Genomic DNA, 24,258 nt, shown 5'->3' with positions numbered 1-24,258 from the left:
GTCTCCAGAGCCTCCCACCTACCGATCATAATCCATGACGGAGATAAGCAGACTGACTTGATCCATGTTCTCTGGGGGGATGTCAAAGATTATTGCTTCATTGTAAGTGGGATTAAGTGTGTTTTTCTTTATGGTCGTTTTCTTCTTTTTCAGTCTTCGCCCATCACAGAGCAAAGACACTTTGACATATGGATCTGGAGAGGAACAGAGAGGAAAAGGCCTTCTGGTTATGGAAGTTTATTTTGTTACTGTCACAATATAGAAACAGCATTATCAAAGGATGGACTGTAAATTACCACAAGCCAAAGGCAACTCTGAATGCACTTTTAGGAAAGAGGTTGCCTGTTTACCAAACAAACCCACCATTTCTTGAGTGCTGACATGAAGCTCAGGCACCGGAGAACCAGCACTGCAGCCCACTTGGAACGAAAAACCAGCCATTTCCACCAGTTTTGCTGTGATAAGGGTCTGCAGGTGTAAGAAGACCCCATCTCAACCCAAAAGCCCATGGCGAAGAAAGAAAAGAAGATGACAACAGGCACTGGGCACTTGGGCATTCGAGCTGGCTTTAGTTGCATGGCCACAAACAGCAAACCCAGTGCTTTCTCCAGAACAAAACCATAACATTTTCAACATTTGCCTAAAATAATACAATGTAATGAAGCATTTTGACCATCCAAACAGGTAGAGGGGGTTATTTTACAGGGATCCTTTCCTGCACTGAAACTATCCAACTGCTAACGTTATGTAGCAGAGTTGCAGTGAGCAGGGGAATATTAAACCCCATTTTCCCAATATGGGGGGGCAGCAGAAAGAAAAGGCATCAGGGCAGCTCTGCTTCATGTGCTTTCACTGGCTGATCACGGCAGAATGCCCCGAGTTACAAACAGCTCCTGTTTGCTGTAACAGCACTCAGGCCATTTCAATGCATTTTCAAGCATCAGTAAATGTGCAAGGTATTATTACAGAAACACTGCATACGGCACCAAGCTCCAACAGAGTAGAGATGTTTTCTGCAAAGATCTTTTACTGTATTTTTTTCTGCCTTTTATACAAGTTGTCAATGAAATTCAAATACAATTATGTTGAGCTCTGGCAAAGAAACTCTTTATGTTGAAATCCGGAATTGATGCATGCTGAACCTGCAAGCCAGCTCTTTGGAATCGTGAATACATACGACCACCATACAGAGGAATGCACATTCACCTGGGATTTCGCCAGGTGGCCCCTGATCCTTTCCTAATCTTGGGGTGAAATGATTGATTCTGGCTGTAGGGGATTCTCTGGTAGAAAACTCCCTATTCACATAAATCCACGAGGGTCGGTGTCTGAAGCATCCAACCCAAGAGATGCACTAAAGCTTTGACTCTGCAAACCCTCCCGTGGGGATGGAAACTGCTGGCAGCCTCCTCAAATAGTATATTTAGCTATATAATCACCCTTAGGAATGGTTTTTAAAGATAATTCTACTTTTAAAATTCTGTGCATACTTAAAACACGGGCAAAGCGTTGTCGGATGTTTCAGAGACCCTGCAGTGGGGTCCGTCCAACCATGGAGCACCCACCTGAGTAACCAGTGATATCCATCGCTTTGAGATTCCTGCATTTAATGACTGTTAAGGTGAGGCGACCTGCAGTTGGCAAATAACAAAGGGAAAACATGATCTCTCCCAGGTCCACGCTTTCCTTCAATAAAACAGAGAACACATTATATTGGAAACGTGTGAGAACCAGCTCGGCTGCCCCCACCGTGAAGCTTCGTGCAGGATTCACGCTCTGAAACAGCCTTGTCTCTATTCTGCCATTTCCAAGCGAATGACACTTCACTATATGGCTGTGCTGTGGAATTTTATCCTTTTCCTGTGTATCCCAACGTTATTTGGCTAAAAATGAATACAAGGAACAGGAGGAAAAATAAAAGATGTCCCATTGTGATTTACTCGGTAGTTACAGACCAGAGGTCATGGCTTTAATACAGAAGAGAAGCACGAAGGGCCCCATTTAGTAGCAATTGAGCTTTTAAGGTTGTAAAATCATTATCGTTCGGACCGCCAGCCCCTTTGAGATGCCTTCAAAAGCTCACAAATGCAGCATGAGGCATGTATAGGTACGTACATAAATAGTGAATTAACCAGCAGATGGCACTCAGAAATGTTTGGTAGTTTCAGAGAGGCAAATGTAATTTTCTCTTTTAGTGCCCCATAAAACAACTTTTACATGTAGCTCTTAGCGCCTCTCGTACGTGCAGCCTTATCTACTGCACCCCCTACAATCCCATTCCATCACTGCCTTGCTCATGGAAATTCAGGGGAAAAAACCAAACCAACCACAAGTATTCTCTAAACTAGAAAGCATTATCATTCAAAGTCAGCAGAAAGTCTTCTAAATACCTTCCAAAAGTAGAAAAGTGGATTAAATATATATATATATATATCTTATTTTGTACATACAGATCCCACATCTGTAGAGCAAATGACCAGTTTATTTTAGGAAACAGAGTATTTGATTCATTTCAATGTGATATAATGATCTGCTGAATAGAAGTTGTAGCTGTTACCAGTAGCGCAATGGAACTAAGAAGACAAGTAAATGCAAAAGGCACTTAAAGCTTTGCTAAGTGTTAGGAGAATAGATCTTGTTGATGGCTGAGATTTTTGCCAAATGATTTCCTTCTTGTTCTCTGGTAAGGCAAAGATTAGATATTTATTCTACTTAGACATGCAGAATACTAATGAACATTCTATAAAAGTCTTGGTTCTTGACAAGACTTCACTCGACTAGCAATTAAACTGAAAAATCTTCTCAAGCAGAGTGTACAAAAGAAACAGAGGCAGCCAGATGTTTTCTGGACAGAGCAACCTATGAGTAGATTTCTAAGTCTCTAAATACATGTTCTCACAAGATGCAATTTGGTGGTAAATAGGAGTTTAATACTCTCACCCACTCCGTGTTCCCACTCTGATCCCTCGCCTTAATGAACCAAGGGAATCCTGAACACCTTCCCTTTCCAGGCAACAAAATGATCTTGAGTCACAGCCTAATGAAATAGGTGCAAAATATTTGCTGAGTTATTCTTCTTCTACCTTTAGAATCTCTTAATGTGTCTACCAGGAGCTAAATTCCTTGTCTCACAGTATATCACTGCAGGTATCTCATTAAGGTACCAGCATCATTTTCATCACACATAGAAGAGCTTTTAGAGCCCCCCAGCATCTAACTCATTCATTCACAGTGTCTTAAAATAACCACTTAAAAATCATGTGCCCGAAATTACTGTTTGCTTTTTAAGCCATGACGCTTCTCGTTACCTTTAGAGGTATTCTTCCTCTTTTAAGATTAATTGCTTTACACAACAAAGAGCCTGAATAAACAACAGTGCACTGAGGAGGCACTTGGTAAGGAGTGTCTGGAACCTGCTGCAAAACTACTTTTTCACCTGTCTCCAGCTCCAATCAGCCGCTGCATCCCCCGTTCTTCAGTAGAGACTTTACTGACAGCAGAAAATAATTTAAAAGTAAGTGTTCTGAAATTATGATTAGAAACGGTTGTTCTATTCCCAAAGAAACGAGCACCTGAACTCCCTCTGTGTGCTGGCCCTGCGACAGCAATTGGCACCCAGAGAACTCAGTGGGCCGGGGCTGCTCTTTGGTCTGTGTTGGTTTGGGAGGGGTGAGGGCAGGAAGCCTTGCACACGGATGGCAGAAGAGACCAGTCCTGTACGAGACCCTGAGAGCACCCTCTGGGCATCATCTCATCTTCTGTTCCTCTCCTTCCACCAAGAGGACCTGCTCAGCGTATAAAACTAACATAAATTGTTCTTTGACCTCATTGTGTTAGGTGGAGAGGCTTTTCTTTGCAACCATAAATACAGGAGAGCATAATGTGTCCTGTGGGTACATTATTTTCTTGCAGATTATAGACACTGGGACGTTTTCAAAATTCGTATCAATACCTCTTAGGAAATAATGGAAGCTCTGAATCAATAAGCTTTGCAGACTTGAAACCAGAAATGTTTCACTGATTCACAAGCTGTACAGTCATTAATTAAATAGTTGAGTGCTAGCTGTTCGAATAGCTTGTATCATTGCCTAAGTGCGCTCCTGTCTTCCTATCCACACCATTGATCTAATGTATTATTAGTCACCCAGAGCTTTCCTTGGGTATTTTGAAAACTGTGTTTACCCTTCTCATTTTTGATTAAGCAGAAATGTCCTTGGGTATGTTACAACTGGCCGAGATGTACCAATATTGGCCTGGTCCCAAAGAATGGCACAGAGGGAATGAGGGGATGGAGCCAAATGCAGCACTCGATGTTTCTGCGGAGCTCTGCAAGGCGGCTACAGGAGGCGTCCTGGGCACCATGTTGGCTCTGCTCCTCTCACACCTTCTCTGGAGGCTTCCCCCTCAACAACGCTTCTGTTGGTGTCTCTCCTCCTGTTTTTGTGGTGGGTTTTTTTTCATCTGGGGTTTTTCCCATTCAATTAGTTTGCTTAGATAGAAAAACATCCACTGTTTCTTGCAGAAGCACCCCAGCAAAACACAGAACATACACAGGTTAAAAACACCATCGCCTTCTCCTGCAGCTTTGTGGTTTACGTGTTTTTCCTCCAGTGAGACCAAGCGTTAACCCCTTCCAGTGTCACCCATTGGTCTTTTTCCTGTCACCTCCCCAGGCTCACCGCACTCTTTGTGTCCCAATCGCAGAGCAAGGGAAGGGAAATCCCCTGCCACCACACAAGTGAATTCACCCCAGGATTCAACCCCACGGCACGTCACAGCTGACAGTGAGCTGGGTCTCAGGGCAGATTGAATGAGTAGGTGCCTCCAAGAGGCATCTGCTCTTGTGATGCCCCTTGTTCCTCTCCCAGCAACGCTTTGCCAGGCAAACGGATGCGCCCTGATGCCCGCTTGCCTCTTTGCCAGCGTTTTGCCTTTCATTCTCATCCATTAATCATAACAGAGGTGGCTATTTGTGGCTTGAAAGCCACGCGCTGTGAGCACCCTGCTAACTGACACCACTGCCTGTCCCCGTGGTTGGTCCTGCGCCTCCCTCCCGCCTCGCTCACAGGCACGATGCTCAAAAGGCAACACGCATCAGCTCATAGCACGGCCCCAGCAACACCTCAGGGCGCCTGGCAGGCGTCACGTAGATCTTGGCATCCTCAGACAGGGATGGCGATAGCTGTGCTGGCACAGAGGCAGGACGGCCGCTCTCTGCACCCTACCTGCCAGCCCAAAAGCTGCCTACCAGAGCCAACACGCTGCATGGACACCGTGTTCCCTGCGGTGCCCGGTGCTGAGCTCCAGCACATCACAGCTGCACACACGCGGTGGAACTCACCGCTCTCTTACAAAGTTACGAACAGGCTACCATGAAAGAAAAAGAACTAATAGTAGTGACCAAGGGGTACAACTGGTGAGGAATGCAGGACTGAAAAAAAGCTGCAGGCTTGCAAAGCAAATGTCTTTTCAAACTGCTGACCACAATGCAATAAATATGCATATCTGAAAGTTCATTCCCCAATAAAGAAAGCAGGAGAGCAAAAGTATGAGATGAGCTGTGAAGGAAGTTGCATGATGGATTTTTGCAAGCTGTGGGGTTGTGCCAGTCACCAGGAAAGGATCGCCACCCGTCCGGCCCTGGAGCTGCTCACCATACCTCTCCTCCAGGTCCCGCTCGCCACGCTGCAGCCCCCTCCAAAGCAAATACTCACCGTCGTCGCATACTGAATGTCCTTCCAGATGGTTGTCTCCCGGGAAAGATCCGAGGCCTCAAACAGGTTCTCCAAGATAACTTCTCCTATCATGTCGTGTCTGGAGAACCTGTCAAAGTCAAAGACGCTCAGGTGGAGCTTCCTGCTCCCCAGCTCCTCGTGGGGCACGGGGAAGTGGAAGGACTCGTCGAAGGTGGGATTCAGAGTCTTCCTGTGGACTCGTGTCTGGAACTTGCGCTTTCTGTCGGGCAGGAGGTAGATCTTCACGTAGGGATCTGAGCTGCCGCAGAAGTCTTTGGCTGGCAAGTCAAAAGCCCTGAGAATTCGCACGGTCAGAGTCTCATTCTCGTAGTCGTACTTGAGAGTGAAGTTAATTTTCCCGCAGGTCTTTGCTGCCTCTTTTTTGGGGTCCTCGGAGTCAACGGATTTTTGCTTATAGAGCTCGGGCTTAATGCGACCGATGCTGGTGGGCTGCTCAGCCACCGCCGGTGGGTCCATGCCGTAGTCCATGCTGGACACGTGCATTTGCCGAGGAAGGTGCCTTTTGAAGGAGATGTGCCTGTGGGAGGAAAATATGACAGCTGTACGCCTTTCCAAGGACATTTATCTCCTTTTTCTTCCCAGATTACTAATGCTAGGAAAGCAGGGAGAGCACAAGAACGAGTGCAATAGGTGCTCCTGACCTTGGTAGAGAAACCACGTATGTTATGGAAATGAACACTGAAGGGAACACCTCCACTGGTTAAAGGAACTGATCCAGCAAACCTCCCAACTTGCAGATTATTTACAGCAAGCTGCATTTTTTCACCTGTTACAGAGGCGAAACAGCCTACAGCTGTTATAAAATATATATAAAAATATAATATATATATATAAATATATGAGACCAAACATCTCCTTAACTGAGCCATAGACAACCCAGCGTGGAGACTCTTTCCCACCCTCAATCGTTACAATTCCGAGATAGTGACACTAAGTGTCCCTCAGGCAAAAAACCTTTCAAAGAGAAAGAACTACCACTGGCTCAAAAAAATGGATCTTTTTCTGTACATTGCTGCCTCCAAACTTCTTCAATAGACTCTCATCGCAAACCAACAGATAATTCTTGACAGGGAGGAACGCGCGGGCTCCTCTGGGAGCTGTCGCTTGCCTCGAGCTCCCCTTCAGCACAAGGGAAACTGTTTGTAAGCAAAGCTTAACCCAAGCAAAGCATAAAAGCTTTCTGTGGACTCGCGGCATTATTTCAGATCAGCTGGTGTTTACAAGAGCAGCGTATGGAGTTAGTTAACCATACGAAGGACTCGTACAGCCAGAGCATTATCTTTCGGTGGTACGTGGTGCTCAGAGACCTCGCTTCTCCTTGGCAGGTTCCTCAAAGGCGTTTTGGCCTGGGCTGCGAGTCAGAGATCCCAAAGTGCTGCGGTTTTTCCCCAGCATCCCTGGCCCTGGCTGCCTATGCTGGGCTCTTTCAGCTGAGAAAGTGGGTTTGAAACCTTCCCACACGCAACCAAGTCCCCCTTTCTTTGTCCCGATTCAGACAGGCTGAGCTTTTGTGTTCTCCTCCACTGGAAAGGTGTAATGAAAGCAGAAGGAGCATAACAGAGAGGCCGTCAGCTGTCCAAAAAGCAGTGCGGCTAAATGAAAGAGTATATGCCATGATTGCAGGCGGTACCGCGTTGATTTTAACCCTGTCCTCTTCAACCAGAAGGCTGTGATCGGCGCCTTATTAATTCTGCAATGCCGTAGCCCATTTCTGAGCAACGTCTGTTTTCGCAGTGGCACTGTCGCCCGCATCAGAGGCATGGCCAAAAAAAGTGAGCAGAAGTGCTGGGGCACAGCCAGGACCCTGCGATCGCCCTTTCCTGTCCCAGATTCACAGCCTTCTGTGTCGAGGAAGAGGTACCGTATTTCTCAGTATTCTTGCCAAGAAGGTGTCCCAAGGTTCTTACAGCCTTATCCTGATTTCCTGAGTATGACGGTGACATCTCTCTCCCTGGCCGAGGCAGAGACGCGCACGGAGCACAAGCACTGAGCGCAGCTGGTTCTAAGCTTGTGCAGCGAGCAATACGTCAATTCTGCTTATTTAATTGTTTCTGCTAGGAGCCACAACAACAAGAGGGAGCCAAAAAGGTCTAATTCTGTCTGACAGCATACCATCATTGATACTTCAGCCTGCCTCTCATGTTGGAACAAAATTAAAGTGGCCAAAGCATACTGACGGCTTGACACAATGAGGTCGAGTCACAGTAGCTGGGCTTGAATCCTCAATTTTTTTTTAAAGGGCCCATGATAAGGCAGTATTAACACATAGAATCATAGCATCGTTTTGGTTGGAAAAGCCCCTCAAGATCATGGAGTCCAACCGTTCCCCACCCCTGGCACTGCCCCATGTCCTGAGAACCTCATGTCCGTCTGTCCAACCCTCCAGGGATGGTGACTCCAGCACTGCCCTGGGCAGCCTGTTCCAATACCCAACAACTGTTTCCATCTCTGCCGTGTTATATTTCTTTGGAAACCAACTTTCCAATCTTTGGAAAGTAACCCAGCGTGTAGGTGGGAGTGCTTTCTTTAGCCTCCTGAAGGTATCTGAACCTCAGGCTCCATTGAACACTTCCCATCCCCGCAGAGCATCGCGTCCCGCTCACCTGGTGGAGGACGCAGGCTCCGTCGTCTGCCTCTGCATCCGCGTGCGCCGCATGATGTGATCCTTCATGGACATCTGGACCTCCGCGGGGATGTCTGGCGACGTGTGGCTGATCTTCACCGCTGCCTCCAGGAAGCTTATGGCGCCCGTGTCCTTGAGCTTGTCTGCCATGCTGTCCTTAGCGCAGTCTGCCTCGCGCTGCGAGACGGCCGGGTGAGAAGAAACGGCCTTGTTCCTCCAGGGAACCCAGCACAGCTTCCAAAAGAGAAAGAGAAAAACTGCCACCAGGGCCAGTCCACACACAATAACTATCACCGCAAGGAGGCTGACGGAGAGCTCTACAGGGGAGAGAAGGCGACAGCGACAGGGAGAGGGGAGGAACGGGGAAGGAGAAAAGAAAAGAAAGATGGTGAGAAAGCCGTAGGTAAAAGGAAGAAACGCCCCAAACTGACATATCACGACTAATGGAGAGCTCTTAGCAGGTTCTCCAAGCAGGAGTCAAACCCAAGTGAGCATCCCCAGATGGATTTGTGAGCTCCTCCTGCCCCAGACACATCTGGCGAGAAACAGCTGCCTCCAGATGGCCAGAGCTATGAAGTTTTATGCCGTGATACTTAGACTGGCTATAAAATATCATCCTTGATTTGTTTTGTGATGCTGGCAAACTGCTGAGCCTGAAACAGAACTGCAGAACGGGACGATAGAAACAAGCTCCAGTGCTGCCCCAGCAAAAACTGCCTTTTTGCTTCGTGCCACAGGTGCTCAGACACTATATTACAAAAATCTATCTACCGTGAGCCTGGAAGCAGATTGTTGTTGTATTATCAACGCTCACATCTCATCAGATGTGCCCATAGGGAATAAAAACTAAATAGCAATACAAATAAAAACCCCAAACAAACAAACAAAAGCAACCTCCACAAGCTGCTGATGCAGTGAAATCAAACATAAAGAATTCTATACAGAAAGTACTACGCGTTCTTCCTTATTCTGAATAGCACAGAAGCTGTGTGTGTTCTCTGACTCTCTGAGTCACTTTTACCTCATACGCTGTATATTTCAGCATTTCAGTCTTTTTCTGGAGAGGAAAGAGCCGCCATATCTATGGCTGAAGAATCAGGAAAAAAAGGAAGCTATAGATAGATAGATATGATCTAGGCTATGAAATGATTCACAACACTTCAAAAAGAGAAAACGTTGGCTATTTTTAATTCCTTTCTTACAGCGTATTCCCAGATTCCCACACAAACCAATATTCCAACTTTTTGCATATATGTCTATGTTGTTACAAAGGAAATATTAATAGTTGCAGTGAAGAATCCATCACTGTTGGAAGCTGTTATGTGACAAGAAAAGTTTCTGTTAAGCTACTTCTGCCCGTTCGGAGAAGTTACATAGCATGCACGAATCTGCCAGCACACCAGCCTCATTAATGGAAAACATCAGAAATAATCAGTCATCTGTTCTGAAAACCTGTTGCCAGCTTGAGAGAGACCTTAGTTCGTGTCACTTCTTGCTGAGCTGGCATTCATAATGTATGTGACAGGATTCACAGATACTTTCATGCATGACCTCCTGCCCTTTCCTCTGACAGCTCAGATAAAACACGAGCAGAAGGGATCGGGATCTTACAGACAGTTTTTTAAGCATCTGCCCAGGGAGAATATTGGTTTGTCTGAAGATGACATTGAATTCCCCAAGACTTTTTCGTGACTTATTAAATATCAGTTGGACAGAGTCGACCTTAATTGACTTAATGAGCTTTCTCTTATGAATTTGAAAATATCAGTTACTTTAAAAAAAAAATAGCTAGTATTGAAAATGTTATGCTTTAAATGGGCTCTAAGGCAGAGCAGCACAGGGACGGTTCAAGCTCTGATTCACCCAACATTTCCACAGCCCTCACGACGTTATCGCTCTGAGAATCATTGCATCATTTTGGCTGGAAAAGACCCTCAAGATCATTGAGTCCAACCGTCACCCAACACTGGCATCAAACCAATTGACTTCTTGGTTTGTGTTTTTACCGGTTTTATAATGTCTAAAACCTTTGTTATTGAATCTTACAACACAGCTCACAGAATGGCTCAACACAATAAGACTCCTAAGAAGGTTGCGACTTTCTACTGCCTTTCAAATAAAAGATGAGATGGCCCAGGGCAGGACAAAGGGACAGAGGAGCGATTTAAAAGGAAATTTAGAAAAGGAGGATCATTTCGTGGTCAGTCCAGCTGCTGCCTTGCCCTGGTACCCATGAACTCAGCTTGGCAGCACAGTTATCCATTTTGTTTCATCTTGGATGGGAACTAATTAAGAGAATATGGTGGAACTACCTTCCAGCTTTATGTCCCTGATGACTTCATAACACCCGCACTGCGTTACCAAAGGGGATAATTAGCAAAGTCCAAACAGAAAACGATTAATAATATGACAAAGACATGATTACAATAGTCTATTAACTGCAAGACAACACTGGTCTAATTATGGCAACATTGATTTTTATTACTGTGAAGGAGATCCTTGCACTATCATTCAAGAGATTCATGGATAACTCTGAGTATGATGTGAAGAGTTATATTTAATATCTTGAAGATGTAATTTAGCTTTCCTTCCTCCCACTCCCCATAGGGAAAACAAAACACGTTTGATGGCTCTCTCAGCACTCCAGCATTTATTAGTCATCCCAGCTACCTGTTGGATTTCAACTAAGTTTGAATACCATGAGTGGAAGTTCAAGGAGGCTGAAAACATTCAATACTTCAAGCTGAGGCCCAGCGTGGGCATCCATCACCCCTCTGGCCAACCTGGGCCAGGCTCTCACCACCCTCAGGGCCAACAACTCCTTCCTCACGTCCCGCCTGAATCTCCCTCCTTTAATTTAAAACCATCACTCCTTGTCCTATCGCAACAGCCCCTGCTCAAAAGTCTGTCCCCATTTTTCTTATCAGCCTCCTTTAAGTACGGAAAGGCTGCAATAAGGTCTCCCTGGAGCTTCTCTTCTCCAGCTGAACACCCAACTCTAATATATCGACCATTGCTCACACCATGTCAGGATATATTTCCAGCCTTCTCTGTCCATTTTTGCTACATTTTTCTATTACAACTGTGCTTGTGAGAATATATCGTTCTATTTCTGCAGGGCTTTGTATAGATCACGCATTCAAATGATGGATTGCTGCGAGAGTTATTGCTGGAGGAGAAGACAGGCAGCTCTGGGGCTACAAAAGACCACGTGAGGCATCTACCAACTGCTGATCTAATTTTCTCTCAATTGAGAAGCATCAGCAATGTTCGTCTGATTAGCTGAGGGCTGGAAATTGGGCATGAGAAACTGCGGTGGATGTCGGATGCCTGAGGCGGGGGCAGACAGGGGCACAGGACAGGAGCCGGGGAAAAGGAAGAGGTTTCCATTAAATCCTGGCTACAGACGTGTTTGTGTAGCAACAACGTTCAGCTTCGAAGCTTTACAGAGCAAGGACTGGATGGAACAGAAACTGAACGTTAAAGCAGCACAGCATCCAGCAGCACCAACATCCAGAGCCAAAGCACGAAGCGCGGCAGAGCAAGGGAACGAGCCCTTTGGGGATACGGCTCCGGATGCCCTGCACGGCGCCGCGGCAAGCGGAGCACTCTGCAGCAGGAATGCTGAGAAGGAAACCGTCTGCCTTATAAATCGTGAAGCGCTGCGTTGGATGAGAGGTGAGCTGCAGTGCAGCAGCGTGCGGTTCTCAGCCAGCTCCTCATCCCCTCCTCAAGCACACTGCGGCGGGAACGGTACCAGAGCAAATAACAACCATCAGATTGCCCCCGTCGCCCAGCACAGCTTCGGTTCGTGTGTCAGCAAGCAGCTCTGTTCAACAGAGCCCGCAGCTCTGCAGAAAACAGGGCGGCACAGGGGAAGCATCGCAGGGCTGCTCTGCAAACTCCAGCTCCCTCCTGCGTGAAGCTAAAAGGAGGTTTTATCCCATTCGCCTGCTCCCTGCACCCCAAGTCTCACACTATCAGCTCTCAGCAGATTCCACGGGCTCTGCAGGAGCCCCGACGAGCCTCCCAGCCTGCTGTGCACACCCGGCTGTGCCGCGGATTATAGGGAGACAGACACACGGACGCTCGAACTGGCATTGCCAAAGTTCCAGTTAGACAGAAAAAATACTTCTTAAAAATTAATTTGCTGCTACCACAGGGTTCCTGCCATGCAAGAGCTTATTGGAATGCAAACTATAAGCTTCAAAGGGAAGGATGAATCAGAAGCTATTTTGAGAGTAATTATATAAGATTATAAAACTCAAACCATCTCATTATTGCATGGTAAGTATGAAGACAACCTGATTCATAAGGAGACCTTGCAGGGATCTGGTGTTTCAAGCAACTGTGATTTATGGTCCAAGTGCAAACAACCCCCTCATAACTCCTGTCTAGACAAAACTTCCTTCATTAAGCAATGCCAGGGCTTTTTTCGCCATTTACTGTAATTCTTTAGGGGACGCAGTTCTATAGCTGGGAGAATAACTAGAAAGTGAAACACGGACAACTTTGTGCAAAGTTTTGATCCTTTAACAGCTGTGTAATGCGTTGTCCTGGAAACCAGCTATCAACTTATTAGTGACAGCACTCGTGAATTCCCAAATTTTATAAACTCCAGTTCGAGTTATAATTAAGGACAAAACATTTAAATGATAAATTTGCACGTGGAATAAAGCTCTATTCCATCAACCCCAGCCACGGCCGCAAGGAGCAGCCTGGGTGTGGGTTTAGCTGGGAAACCCGACTCAGTTTCCCTATGCTGGGATAGAGACGGTGGCAGCTATTGCAACAACACATCATCAGTAGGGTAAAACTAACCTGTCTCAGAGGCCCCCCCTGAGCATCACCTGCAAGAAGAAAAGAGACATGGTTTTATTTCGGAATACATCTCCAGGCTACAGGTGAAGCTCCTGCTATGCCTTAATCCGGAGGACACCTGTGCTGTCCTCATCCAGGGAGGGACCTTCACACCTGATGGTCCAGGACAGCTGGTCAGACAAGGGCACTGCACAGGGGAAAGGTGGCGGAACTAGAGGCTGTCGCCCCCCTTGCTACCTGGCGTTTTTCACTTTATGGTTTGGTACTTTTAACATCCAGGAACAAACAGTAAATGCCCCCCGATACGGGAGAGGGGGATGCACCGGTTCCACAAGCTGAGTTTAAAAAAAGTAGAAGAATTTCAGAGGGAAACACCGAAAGTGATTTCCAAGTGCAGAGCCAATAATGAGGTACCTTACAGACATGTACATATATATATAATAAAAAATAAGAATACATACATAAGAAAATGGGGAATACATCAAAGGAATGCAATGTAAGAGGAGACCTTGGTAAGATGCAGCTTGTGCTTTGCTCGCTGAAATAGAATGGAGAAAGACTAAATTACCAAAAAAGAAGAGGCGCAAAGGTCTCTACACACAGGAGAAGCCTCCGGAATATCAGGTTCTGGACAGCAAAACACAACTATGAAATACCATGTAACCTTAACAAGAGCTCAGCCAAATCTCTGCTAAGCAGTGATACCAAATCCTGCATCCTTTTCCTGGTTTATGTATTAAAGGAGACAAGCCCAATATAATAATTCCTTCCAACCACAGTACAGAGTGTTTCAAAAGATGGACCCAATTTGAAATCCCTACAGCTTTGAAATCAGGTCCATCTATTTGAAACGCCCTGTGCTTTTTGAATCCAGGGCCATCTCCTACAGAGGAAAGAAATCAGACTTTCAAGCTTGGAAAAAGACAACCCGTTCTCCCTTAGCCACCTTCCTGTAGGTAGAAGGTGATGGGCAGCCCAGTGAATGCCCATGTAAGCTGAACCTCTTTAAAAATCCAGATCAGATCATCACCGTCGCTTTGCCCACTAGTGTCTACGGGCTTAATACACAACGTTGCGAGTATCGATACCCAGAGAAAATAACTAATACACATTGAAATGGCCGTGCCCCTGCAGAACAGCTGGCCAGGAGGACACTGATCAAAGGTTCCTGAAGACTGGATATGTTGGTATTTAGCGGTTATATTGACCCACCTGCTGATTCAGACTTTCTCTCCAGGCTGCATCAAAGGCACATTTGTTACTCAAATTTTTGCTGGCGTGTGCGAGCAGAAGGAGAACTTGGAGCTGTCAGCAATGCAGCATTTCTGTTATCAGAAGTGACAAAAATACAATAAAATTGTTTCAAACCAAAGGAAACATTCCCCAGTGACTTAGGTCGCTTTGTGTCTTAATCAGCTGTTCCCTAGAGTATTATAAATGAGATAGCAAGAGTTGTCGTTGCTTTACGCCTAACTGATGACAATCTAATGAACTATTATAAGCCACACTGCTCACAATTATAGTACATAGCTGTGTGCTAATCCCATGGCATTTTATCACAATACGCTGTAGCAACATCTGTAAATGACTGGGCAGCGCTGAACACACACGGTGTCCCCGGGCTGGGGTTAAAAACTGACACTGAGCATCATCTTCCTCCCACGGTGTGAGTCTGCACGGCCAGGACCCGAGCACTGAAGATGTGCCTGGGAAGCCTCGCTGAGGCTCCTCAACACGACAGGGAATTCTCTATCCAGACCTGGGCAGAGAGCAAAACATCATAATACAGACACTTCTGGGATGGAGAAATACAACTGCGTTTCAACCTGTGATGCAAAGAAAACAAACAAGAGCTTTTCGCTGTCACTCCGTCTCCCTTAAGTGGCCAAAGATGCTGGACCTTATAACATTTCCCTTCGAAAACTTGGTCAAAGCTGTGGGTGTTGTGACACCTCAGAGGGGCCGGGGCAGCAGCGTTGGGTGTCCAGGTTGGCCGTGTCGGAGCTGCCGTCTCTCTGTCCTTCCCCTTCTATGGGGAGACTCAGTTTTGGGGAAATGCTTCCCTGTGGCTTTCTCTCTGACTCCATTTTGGTTGAAAAGAAATAACAATAAAAATAAAAAATCAGGTTGCTGTAAAAGATCAGAGGATAAAGCCTGACTGGGAGCAGAATCGGGGTCTCTTCCCATCCCAGCCTGCAGCCCCAGAGCATGATCCTCATCCCAGTATGGTACTGGGAAGCCACCAACCCTGCAACTGGGATTGCACAAGAGGACACAGCCTGAGAACCCCAAAAAGCAGAGCTCGGCCAGGGGAGGGCAGAAGGTCCCCAGCATGGGACAAGGCAACCCAGAAAGCTTTCCAAGGCTTTCCCTGGCTGGGTGTCCCCAGAGCCCCGCCGGGACAAGCGGGCTCCTAGGCTGCAGGGAAGCGTAATTTCCCGCACACTTAATAATTGCACTCAATAATTCCTGCACACTTAATGAGTGTCCAGGCCAATTTGCCCGGACCTGCCCTATAGAAAACCCAACCCAAAAGATGCAGGATTCATCCAGAACTCCCCTGGCTCCAGATGTTGCAAAGACCAGGTGATGCACAGATCCGTGTCCTCAGGAGCCCAGGTTGCCAATTAAGGCCGCCTAAGACCCAGTATGGCCACGTTAGCCCATGTGCCCTCCTGCTCTCCCTCTCTCAACTTGCCAGGCTGATAATCGCTGGCACACACAAGACGGGTTGATCTGCGCGGCCGAACAGCAGCGGCGCGTTCAAAGAGGCTCCGCAACGATCCCCCAGCCGCCCAGAGCCCCTGCGCTGGAATGCAGCAGCTCTGCAAAGAGCGTTTCTTTGTTCCAGCTCCGCGGAACGACCAGGGAACTTGCTCCCTGCGCGGCTCTGCCCCTGCCACCCCTGCTGCTCCCATCAGCGGTGACAAGCACCGATCCTGAGCCCCGACACGGACCGCGCGGCAGCCACGCGAGCAGCCTGCGCTGCCCCATCCTGCAGGTTTCTCAAACAGATTCTGAGATCCCTTTATTCCTTTTCCAACCTGTCAATCCGCACCGTGCAGCTCAGAATCCTCTTAACGTGAACATTTTGACCAGAGAGCGGATTCAAAGCTGAGCTCAAATAACTCCGAGTGCACGCTCGCAGACGATGGAGGGCTGTGGGCAGAACGCACTGAAGAGGTGCTCGCCGTACCCACCTCTGTTGTCACAACAGCACACGCGTTTCTTCACAGCAGTCACAAACAAGCACAGAAAATCAAATACTCACATTACCAGAGGCACCGGTGTGCGAGGATTTCTGGGCAATTATTACCCCACGGAAGCAAATACTCTGGCGCTGTGTGTCTTAATGATGGTTTTGAAAGGGCTTGTGTGAGCCGAGCTCCTGGCATCCTGCCCGTGGGCGCCGCTGCACAGGTTCCTGTGATGTTGTCAAACACCAACCTGCTACAGCACAGCAAACTGAACTAAACACAAAGGCGGCCTCGATCAGCATCTGCAGTTTCACTGTGTACAAGGCACCTTGCAGGATAACTTTCTTTCTTCCATAGTCGTGGAAATGTACAGCCACTCCAAATATCCCTTCTCTGTCCCCCTAGGGTGCCATTTTACAATGTATAAGTATAATTAAAGACAATGCGCGGCAGAGAGACAAATTACATCTCTCCCAAACAACTGCCAGTGTGACTGTTATTAGTGAGTGCACTGGACTGAAACAATAAGGGCTGTTACAGAGAAGCTTCCTGATTTTACAATATGCAGATAGGAAGGAAAACTATATATTATCATTTTTGGAAAAGAAATAATAAATATTAAAGCTAGAAAAAGCTGCCTGACTAACATGAGGCGGAAACCTGGGGGTCCTAAGGAAGAATATGCAGTTGTACCTAGAAACACCAACAGTAAGAACAAACAGGTAAGAAAAACAAAGGTAGGTGACACCGAAATGAAAAATGGTATCAGACATGAGATCCAGTCGCGGTTCTGTTTCTATTCCTGACCAGGGGATACACACGTCAGTGAATACATGGGGTGTGCAGCAGGCTGTGCACATTGCGCTGGCTCCACTCCAGCAGAGCAAAGATGTCCAGCAACAAACACCTGCGAACGGGAAAATAGCAGCTTCTCAGAGTCATCCCGCAAAACAATGGAGAAGATCAGAGCCTGGGCTCTGCCCTGATCTGAACCAGCTAAAAGCACACGCTGGCTTCCAGTGAAACGTCGGGAGAATGCTAAAAGCAGAAGAAAATGCTTCAATGGCAAAGACAGAAACTGCTGAAGCAAAATGTTTGTCAAGCAAAACAGGACCTGGATTACAAAAAAAAAAAAGGCAAAAAATTAGCAAAGTAACTTCAGAAATGTGGACTTACCCAAGAGGTGTGTGCTCCTCAGCACGGTCCCTGGTCACTGTCCTCAGCCTGCTCCCACACTCAATTAACAGCAGCAGCAAGCTGGCTGCCTGTTTCTATGGAGTTTGAGATGCTGAGCCCTGACTATGCATGAGGCTACTGCAGCTGCACTGGAATAGGCTCCCAGGTCTGCAAAAAACCCTCCAAACCTCGTCAGCCTCCCCGGCCAGCTTCAGGAATGAATCAACCCAACAGCAATGAGATGCAAACCTGCATCTGTGCAGAGAGGCGCTTGGGAAGCTCCTGAGCGCACACGCTCCACGCAGCTCCAAGGGTGCGTTTTATTCACCGGGACCGTCACCGGAGGCAGCTGGAGAGCCGTAGATCCACACACAATACATAAGCAGAGCCACATGTTTCACAGACAGGCTACATAATCCGTTTTCCCCTAGATTTACGCTGCTGGTTTTAACCTCATCTTAATACAGTTTGCAAGCCTTCCTCTGGCAGCAAGGTTTGAACCTGACGCTGCTTCACAAACCCGTTTCGCTCAAGCTAAAGAGCAAACGTGCTGCACGTAGCTCCAGCAGGCTCCTTCCTGCGGCTGGACCAGGCAAGATCCATTTTGCAAGTGCATTACCCCGTGATAAGAAAGATCTTTGCCCCAGGGTGCTGCTCCTCTCATGCCCGGCCTCTGGAAACGCAAGCTCCAGTGATAATGTCAGCTTTGCCTCGGTAGCTTTAACCATGTTGACTGTTATATTTACTTAAAACACACTTGAATGGTGGTTCAGAAAAGTGTGTTATTACAGCTGGTAAGTAAATTCAAACCTTGTCTTTATTTCATAGGTAGTGGCTGTAGGCATCCCGTACCAGTGAATGGGCATGTCATCAATTTTCCCATTAGTCAAACTATCCTATCAAGGGATCATTTTTTCCCCAAGTAAAATACTCCAGAAGCAATTTCTCCGTGCAAAAGTGATCTTTGCGCATCAACATTCCCACAAAGAAAAAACCCCACCAAACCTAACTCTATTGCACAAAGATTCACCCCTTTGCCTGCCTGCAGCAGGAATGCTTATGTACTTGTGGGTTTAACATTTTAACAGCATTTGCAAAGTGCCAGGAGGATGTTCGGCGCTGTACAAGATGTGCTGCCTGCATCGCGGAGTTTAAAAAGAACAGTTCACGCAAGGGCAAAACACTAAATGTGCTCGGAATTGTTGTGGGATCGGAGCACAGAGGGACAGCTGGCAAAGTGTGCCAGGAAACAGATCACCGTCCTGTCTCTTCTTCTGGTTTTGCGTTTTCCCCCACTGTCCTTTTTCTTCCTTCACACCCAGGAAAGCACAAGAGCGTTCTGCACATCATCCTTTGTGTCCTGGGCTTACGGTACAGGGCACCGAAGCTTTTGCAAATGGATACAGTGAGGAAAGAAAACGAACAAACAACCAAAAAACCCCACTTACGTTATTTAAAGAAAGTTGTGACACGATAGTGCTGGAACTAGAATTAAAACCCTGGGGTTTGCTCCCAGCTGGTGTAAATTCCCTTCTGTACCCATTCACCTTTAAAGTCAGCAAGCACCACACACCACAGGCTCCACTCACAGAATCACAGAATGGACTGGGTTGGAAAAGACCTCAGAGATCATCCAGTCCAACCCTTGGTCCAACTCCCATCCATTGACTAGATCACGGCACTAAGTGCCATGTCCAGTCTCAGTTTAAAAACCTCCAGGGCCGGTGAGTCCAGCACCTCCCTGGGCAGCCATTCCAATCCTGACCACTCTCTCTGCACAGAATTGCTTTCTAATCTCCAGCCTAAATTTCCCCTGGCAGAGTTGCAGCCCATGGCCCCTTGTCCTATTGCTGATGCCTGGGAGAAGAGCCCAATCCCCCCCTGGCTAGAACTGCCCTTCAGGTAGTTCTAGAGAGTGCTGAGCTCACCTCTAAGCCTCCTCTTCTCCAGACTAAACAAGCCCAGCTCCCTCAGCCTCTCCCCATAGGGCTTGTGCTCAAGTCCCTTCCCCAGTCTTGTTGCTCTTCTCTGGACCCGCTCCAGCACTTCAATCTCCTTCCTGAGCTGAGGGGCACCAGCTCTGCACGTTCCTTTCAGAGGGATCATTTTGGTTTTCGGTCTCTTTGTGGAGCCACGTTTGCGTCTCCTGCACCATCCCTGCTCGGCACGGCGCCCCAGGCCGGGCGGGCAGCCCGTCTGCAGCCGGACCCGGCACCGGCCGCGCTTAGAAATGGCTCATTGAAATGCTTTATGAACGTTTCTCCAAGCCACTGGAACAGGAGTCCTTAAAATCAGCCTAAATTGATGATTCTGTTGTATGACCTGGTTTATTGGTTGACCTCTAGAAGTTTAGGTAATGGCAACAGTATTCTAACACTATGTGTATGATGTACTGGAAAATGGCTTTTTCTTGCTTTTTTCTGACTCTCTTCCTTCGAAAAAGCAATAAAACTGCTTTGTCTGTTGTCTGTTCGCATGACAGGAACCCTTTCCTCCTCCAGCCCTGGGGAGCAGGATTTGACCCCTGTTCCCTAAAGTCCCCGGATTCTATTGCTCTGCAACAAGCAGCTCCACTCCCAAGGGTGACATGGGGTGACATGGGGTGACATGGGGTGACATGGGGTGACATGGGGTGTCTCGCTGTGCCCATGGCAGCACTCGCAGGGGATTCTGGCAGCGGGGGCTCCCTGGCATCATCAGCCAAGTACTTTGCACTTAGAATCATAGAATCACAGCATCGTTTTGGTTGGAAGAGACCCTCAAGATCACCAAGTCCAACTGTTCCCCCACCCCTGGCCCTGCCCCATGTCCTGAGAACCTCATGTCCGTCTGTCCAACCCTCCAGGGATGGTGACTCCAGCACTGCCCTGGGCAGCCTGTTCCAATGCCCCACAGCCCTTTGGGGAAGAAATTGTTCCTAATATCCAATCCAAACCTCCCCTGGAGCAACTTGAGGCCATTTCACTTCAGTAGGGCTTGCCCCCACATTCTCTCAGCCGTATCCCAGAGCACTGCCTGCATCCCCAGTGCACAGAAGTGACGGATCCATTTATTTAAGGCACACCACCGCGGTGGGAAATGTTGTCCCTATATCACAGGCATTCCCGCTGCTTACAGCTTACGCCTGTGTGCTCGTCACACTCCCGGCATCGCTGCACAACAGCTGAGGACTGGCAGGGAAGAGAGCTGTCAGATGGAGGGAGCGGCGGGGGAGGATTTCAGATAGGCACAACAAAAGGACGCTGCATCTTGCTCGATCGCAGGGCCCGCAGCCAAGAGATCGGTTCTATTCCTGGCACCGCCGCGGGCCGAGCTGCCGGCAAAGCTCCCCCTCGCAGCCCCACCGACACCAAAACCTGCCCCTGCCAGGCACCTGATTGTTCTGACTTATTCGCTGCTGGGTTACCAGCCAGCGGCAGCAGCCTGCGATGCTCCTTTGTTGGGTACAGTAATGTATGGCATACTGGAGGAACGCTGCAGCTATATTTCTTTTAGCGACTTTAAGTAGGAGAATCAGCTATTGCATAACGCGAAGTACAGCGGAGAGGAGCATCTACTTTATACACAGTACACTTTCCACATTCAGCCCAAAATGGTTCAAAGAAAAAGAATCACTGCATGAAGTGACATATTCTTACATAAATTGCTCAGTAATATTTTTGTATTCACAGGTTTTTTCCACTGTCAGATGGAGTTCAAGAAGGCTAGGGATACCTTAGGGATAACTGGCTGATTCCTTTGCAACTCCACAGCATCCCCACAAGATCCAACAATACGTGAAACATCGGAAAACAACCAAAGCACCTCTCAGGGTGTAACAGCGAGCAGAGGGTGCGGAAGCAGCCCTGGCTGCGGCTTTGGCACCGCTCGCAAACGGCGCAAACTTCGGCGAGACGCTTCACAAGCCGAGCTAATTCAGCCATCAGCTCACACATTCATCCAGGGGTAACAAAGCGACGGAGAAGCCGTTGACTTCACATGATGATGACAAATAGGGCCAATTTGAGTCACGCTTTGCCTGCAGGTTGCCGAGGCTGCGCTGTGCGGTCCGGCACCGTCTCAGAGCCAAATCACTGCTCATCACCACACAACCTACTTTTACTTGTGTTTCTTTATGAGGAAGGACTCGCCAGGTCTGAGCATAGGACTCCAGGTAGCCGACAGCAAATTCATTTAACATAAGTGTAAAATGGACAAAGCACAAGTGTGGATAATTAGATAAACATCCAGACTAATGGGAAAGGTATCTCACGACCAAAACTGTTACATCAGTCAGCGCTTAATGCAAACTGATTTGTTTCTCATGCTGGAGCAGTTTTACATGCAGGCATTTGAGAAACATTAATACTTGTTGGGCCCAAACAGCATCCTTGGTGCTGTCTAGACATAAATATGGGCCAGTTGGGCAGAGCAGAGGCAAGAGTGATACCCCATTTCCCCAAAAATAAGACAGGATCTTATATTAATTTTTACTCCAAAAGATAAATTTTTTACATGTATAGCTGCCTGGACACTATTCAAATTGACTTTTTTATGAACTGTAACTAGGGCTTATACGTTGGGCATCGTCAAAAATCCTGAAAAATCATGCTAGGGCTTATTTTCGGGGCAGGTCTTATTTTTGGGGAAACAGGGTAGATGTTACTGCAGCCAGTGCAGCCAGCCCAGCATGACTTGCCCAGGGCAGGGGGGCAGAGGCTGATGCTTAAACCAGAGATCAGAGCAAGCAGATGCTTAAACCAGAAATCAGAGCAAACATTCGGGATGTTAAAGACATATGATGGTGTGATCCTGCCCTGCAAGTGAGGTCCTGAGCAGGCTGCACAAACAAACGCAGGGCAGGCAGAATGAGAGCAGTGCAGGTATTTTGGTACCAAGGTAAAAAATCATGAAGCAACGCAGTAAATGATTTGCAGTAGAGCAAACAGCTGCGCTGGGTGCGATGTGTAAGGACGCACACACGGTGGTAAGAGGCCTTCAGAACGAGCAGGTGTAAAGCAAAGTCATTTTAAGATGATGATTAATTTACAAGCAGAGCGGGATGTGGGAGGAAGGCGTTAGGCTGGACCTACTGGCAACGTGATGATGGAAACACCAGGGCAAGCAACAGATCCCGGTGTCCCCAGGGTGCCCAGCGCATCCCGGTGGGAGATGCTGGTGGGAGAAACCGAAGCAAAATGACACAGAAGCCTTGGGCAGGGGTTGACGGGCCCTGTGCTGCCCACGGCCAATGCACAGAAGGGAAGAAAAGTTCCTGCAAACTTCTGCTGTGAAATCAGGCTGGGTTGGTGGGGCATTTCTGCAGAAACCTCAAAGCAAGCGCTCTCTGCCAGCGTCCTAACACACAACCGCCTTGCAGCGTGTTATCAATAATGCTGAAAAGCGTGTTATCGGGTTCTTTTGCTCCTCAGCGTGTGAGTCTGGGATGTAAGCTCCCCCTGCCAACGCCTGCTGAAGTTACAGCAGAAGGCGACCTCTCTGCAACAAGAAACTGTGAGAAGCGTGCAGAAAATTAACCGCTTTGCAATCAAGAAATAACCCTCTGCAATTAGAGCACCGTGCGTGCCCTTGATTCATCACTGGCAGGTCAGAGCGTCCCCCTGGCCCTGCGAGCTCACAAGGAGCAACCTCAGGGAAGTCAAACAAAGACATGAAAGTACATTAAGATCCCTTACTGGCGAAAAAAAATCCATACAAGTCCCTCCTTTTCTCTGAGATAACAGCAATCAGTTCCTGTCATCTCTGTTACTTACAGAGGCTCTTTACTGCTTTGTATTGGATACAAGATGGGAGTCTATGATATTAAAAAAAGAGAGACTTTGGTAGAAACTTTATCTCATTAAGCACCTCCCTCACCAGCACATAATCCCCATCTGTGCAGCCGTCCCCACCAGGTCACACCGCTTGGCATCAACAGGTGAGGTGGCACTTGCACCCGAAACTTCACCGTGGAACAAGTGTAAAGGAAAATAACCACCCGAGATGGTTTCCCCCGAGTTTAACGTGTGGCTTGCAAACATTTCCCTCCCTTTGCGCGCATCCTCCTGCCTTCCTGCGCCGCCGGCAGCCCCGGAGCAGCCCGACCAGTACTGTACCTGGCTCGGAGATGGTCAGGCTCTGGTCGGAAGGCAGCAGGAGGAATTCCCTGCAAGTGTCCAGGTCCAAGCTGGGCAGGCTTTTCTTGCGGCACAGCTCGGTGACAATGCGCACTGCCTTCTGACAGCGGCCGTCATCCTTGGGACCGCTCATCTCCCACACCGCATCCTCCGCCGGCCCCTTTGCTCTCTAAGAAAGTCAAACTAGAAGAGGTTTTACTTAGTTTCGCTCACGCAAGCGGGTTGCACCAGTTCCACCCTCCGGCATGGCGGCACCCGAGGGTCAGACAGACAGACAGACAGACACCGTGTGCCAGGCGATGCTCCAGCTCCACAAACCAGCATCCAGCTCGCTGCGGTCCTGATGCCTTATTGCCTCTGAGATCAGAGATCTGTTCCCTGCCAAGGCGTGTTCCAGGCAGAGAACCTCCTACCGAACTCTTTCTGCCCTACACAACGTTGTTAAAGCCGCAGCCTGGATAATTCTTTTAACCCTTTCATTGCTGCCCCTTCTCCAGGTGCGGAGTTTCAATTTCCAGCCCCGGAGCAATTTGGCGAGAAATGCGGCAATGTTCTGGCCGAGGACGGCA

General features: G+C 47.9%; 1 protein-coding gene across 1 annotated transcript in view; it reads right to left on the bottom strand.

The window, feature by feature from the left end:
- Positions 1-23,822, bottom strand: part of SYT6 (synaptotagmin 6) — a gene marked incomplete at its 5' end in the record, with an annotated part of 29,916 nt that extends 6,094 nt beyond the window's left edge. The window contains 5 exons of the mRNA XM_082069206.1: positions 23-194; positions 1,566-1,686; positions 5,715-6,273; positions 8,360-8,696; positions 23,669-23,822. Coding sequence (XP_081925332.1) covers positions 23-194; positions 1,566-1,686; positions 5,715-6,273; positions 8,360-8,696; positions 23,669-23,822 — 1,343 coding nt within the window. The remainder of the gene's footprint in view (positions 1-22; positions 195-1,565; positions 1,687-5,714; positions 6,274-8,359; positions 8,697-23,668) is intronic.
- Positions 23,823-24,258: the final 436 nt, after the last annotated feature.

This window comes from Streptopelia decaocto, assembly GCF_964273445.1.
Source record: "Streptopelia decaocto genome assembly, chromosome: 19".
Classification (NCBI taxonomy): Eukaryota; Metazoa; Chordata; class Aves; order Columbiformes; family Columbidae; genus Streptopelia; species Streptopelia decaocto.
Note: the sequence above shows the minus strand (reverse complement) of the source record. Positions and strands in the feature narration are given on the sequence as shown.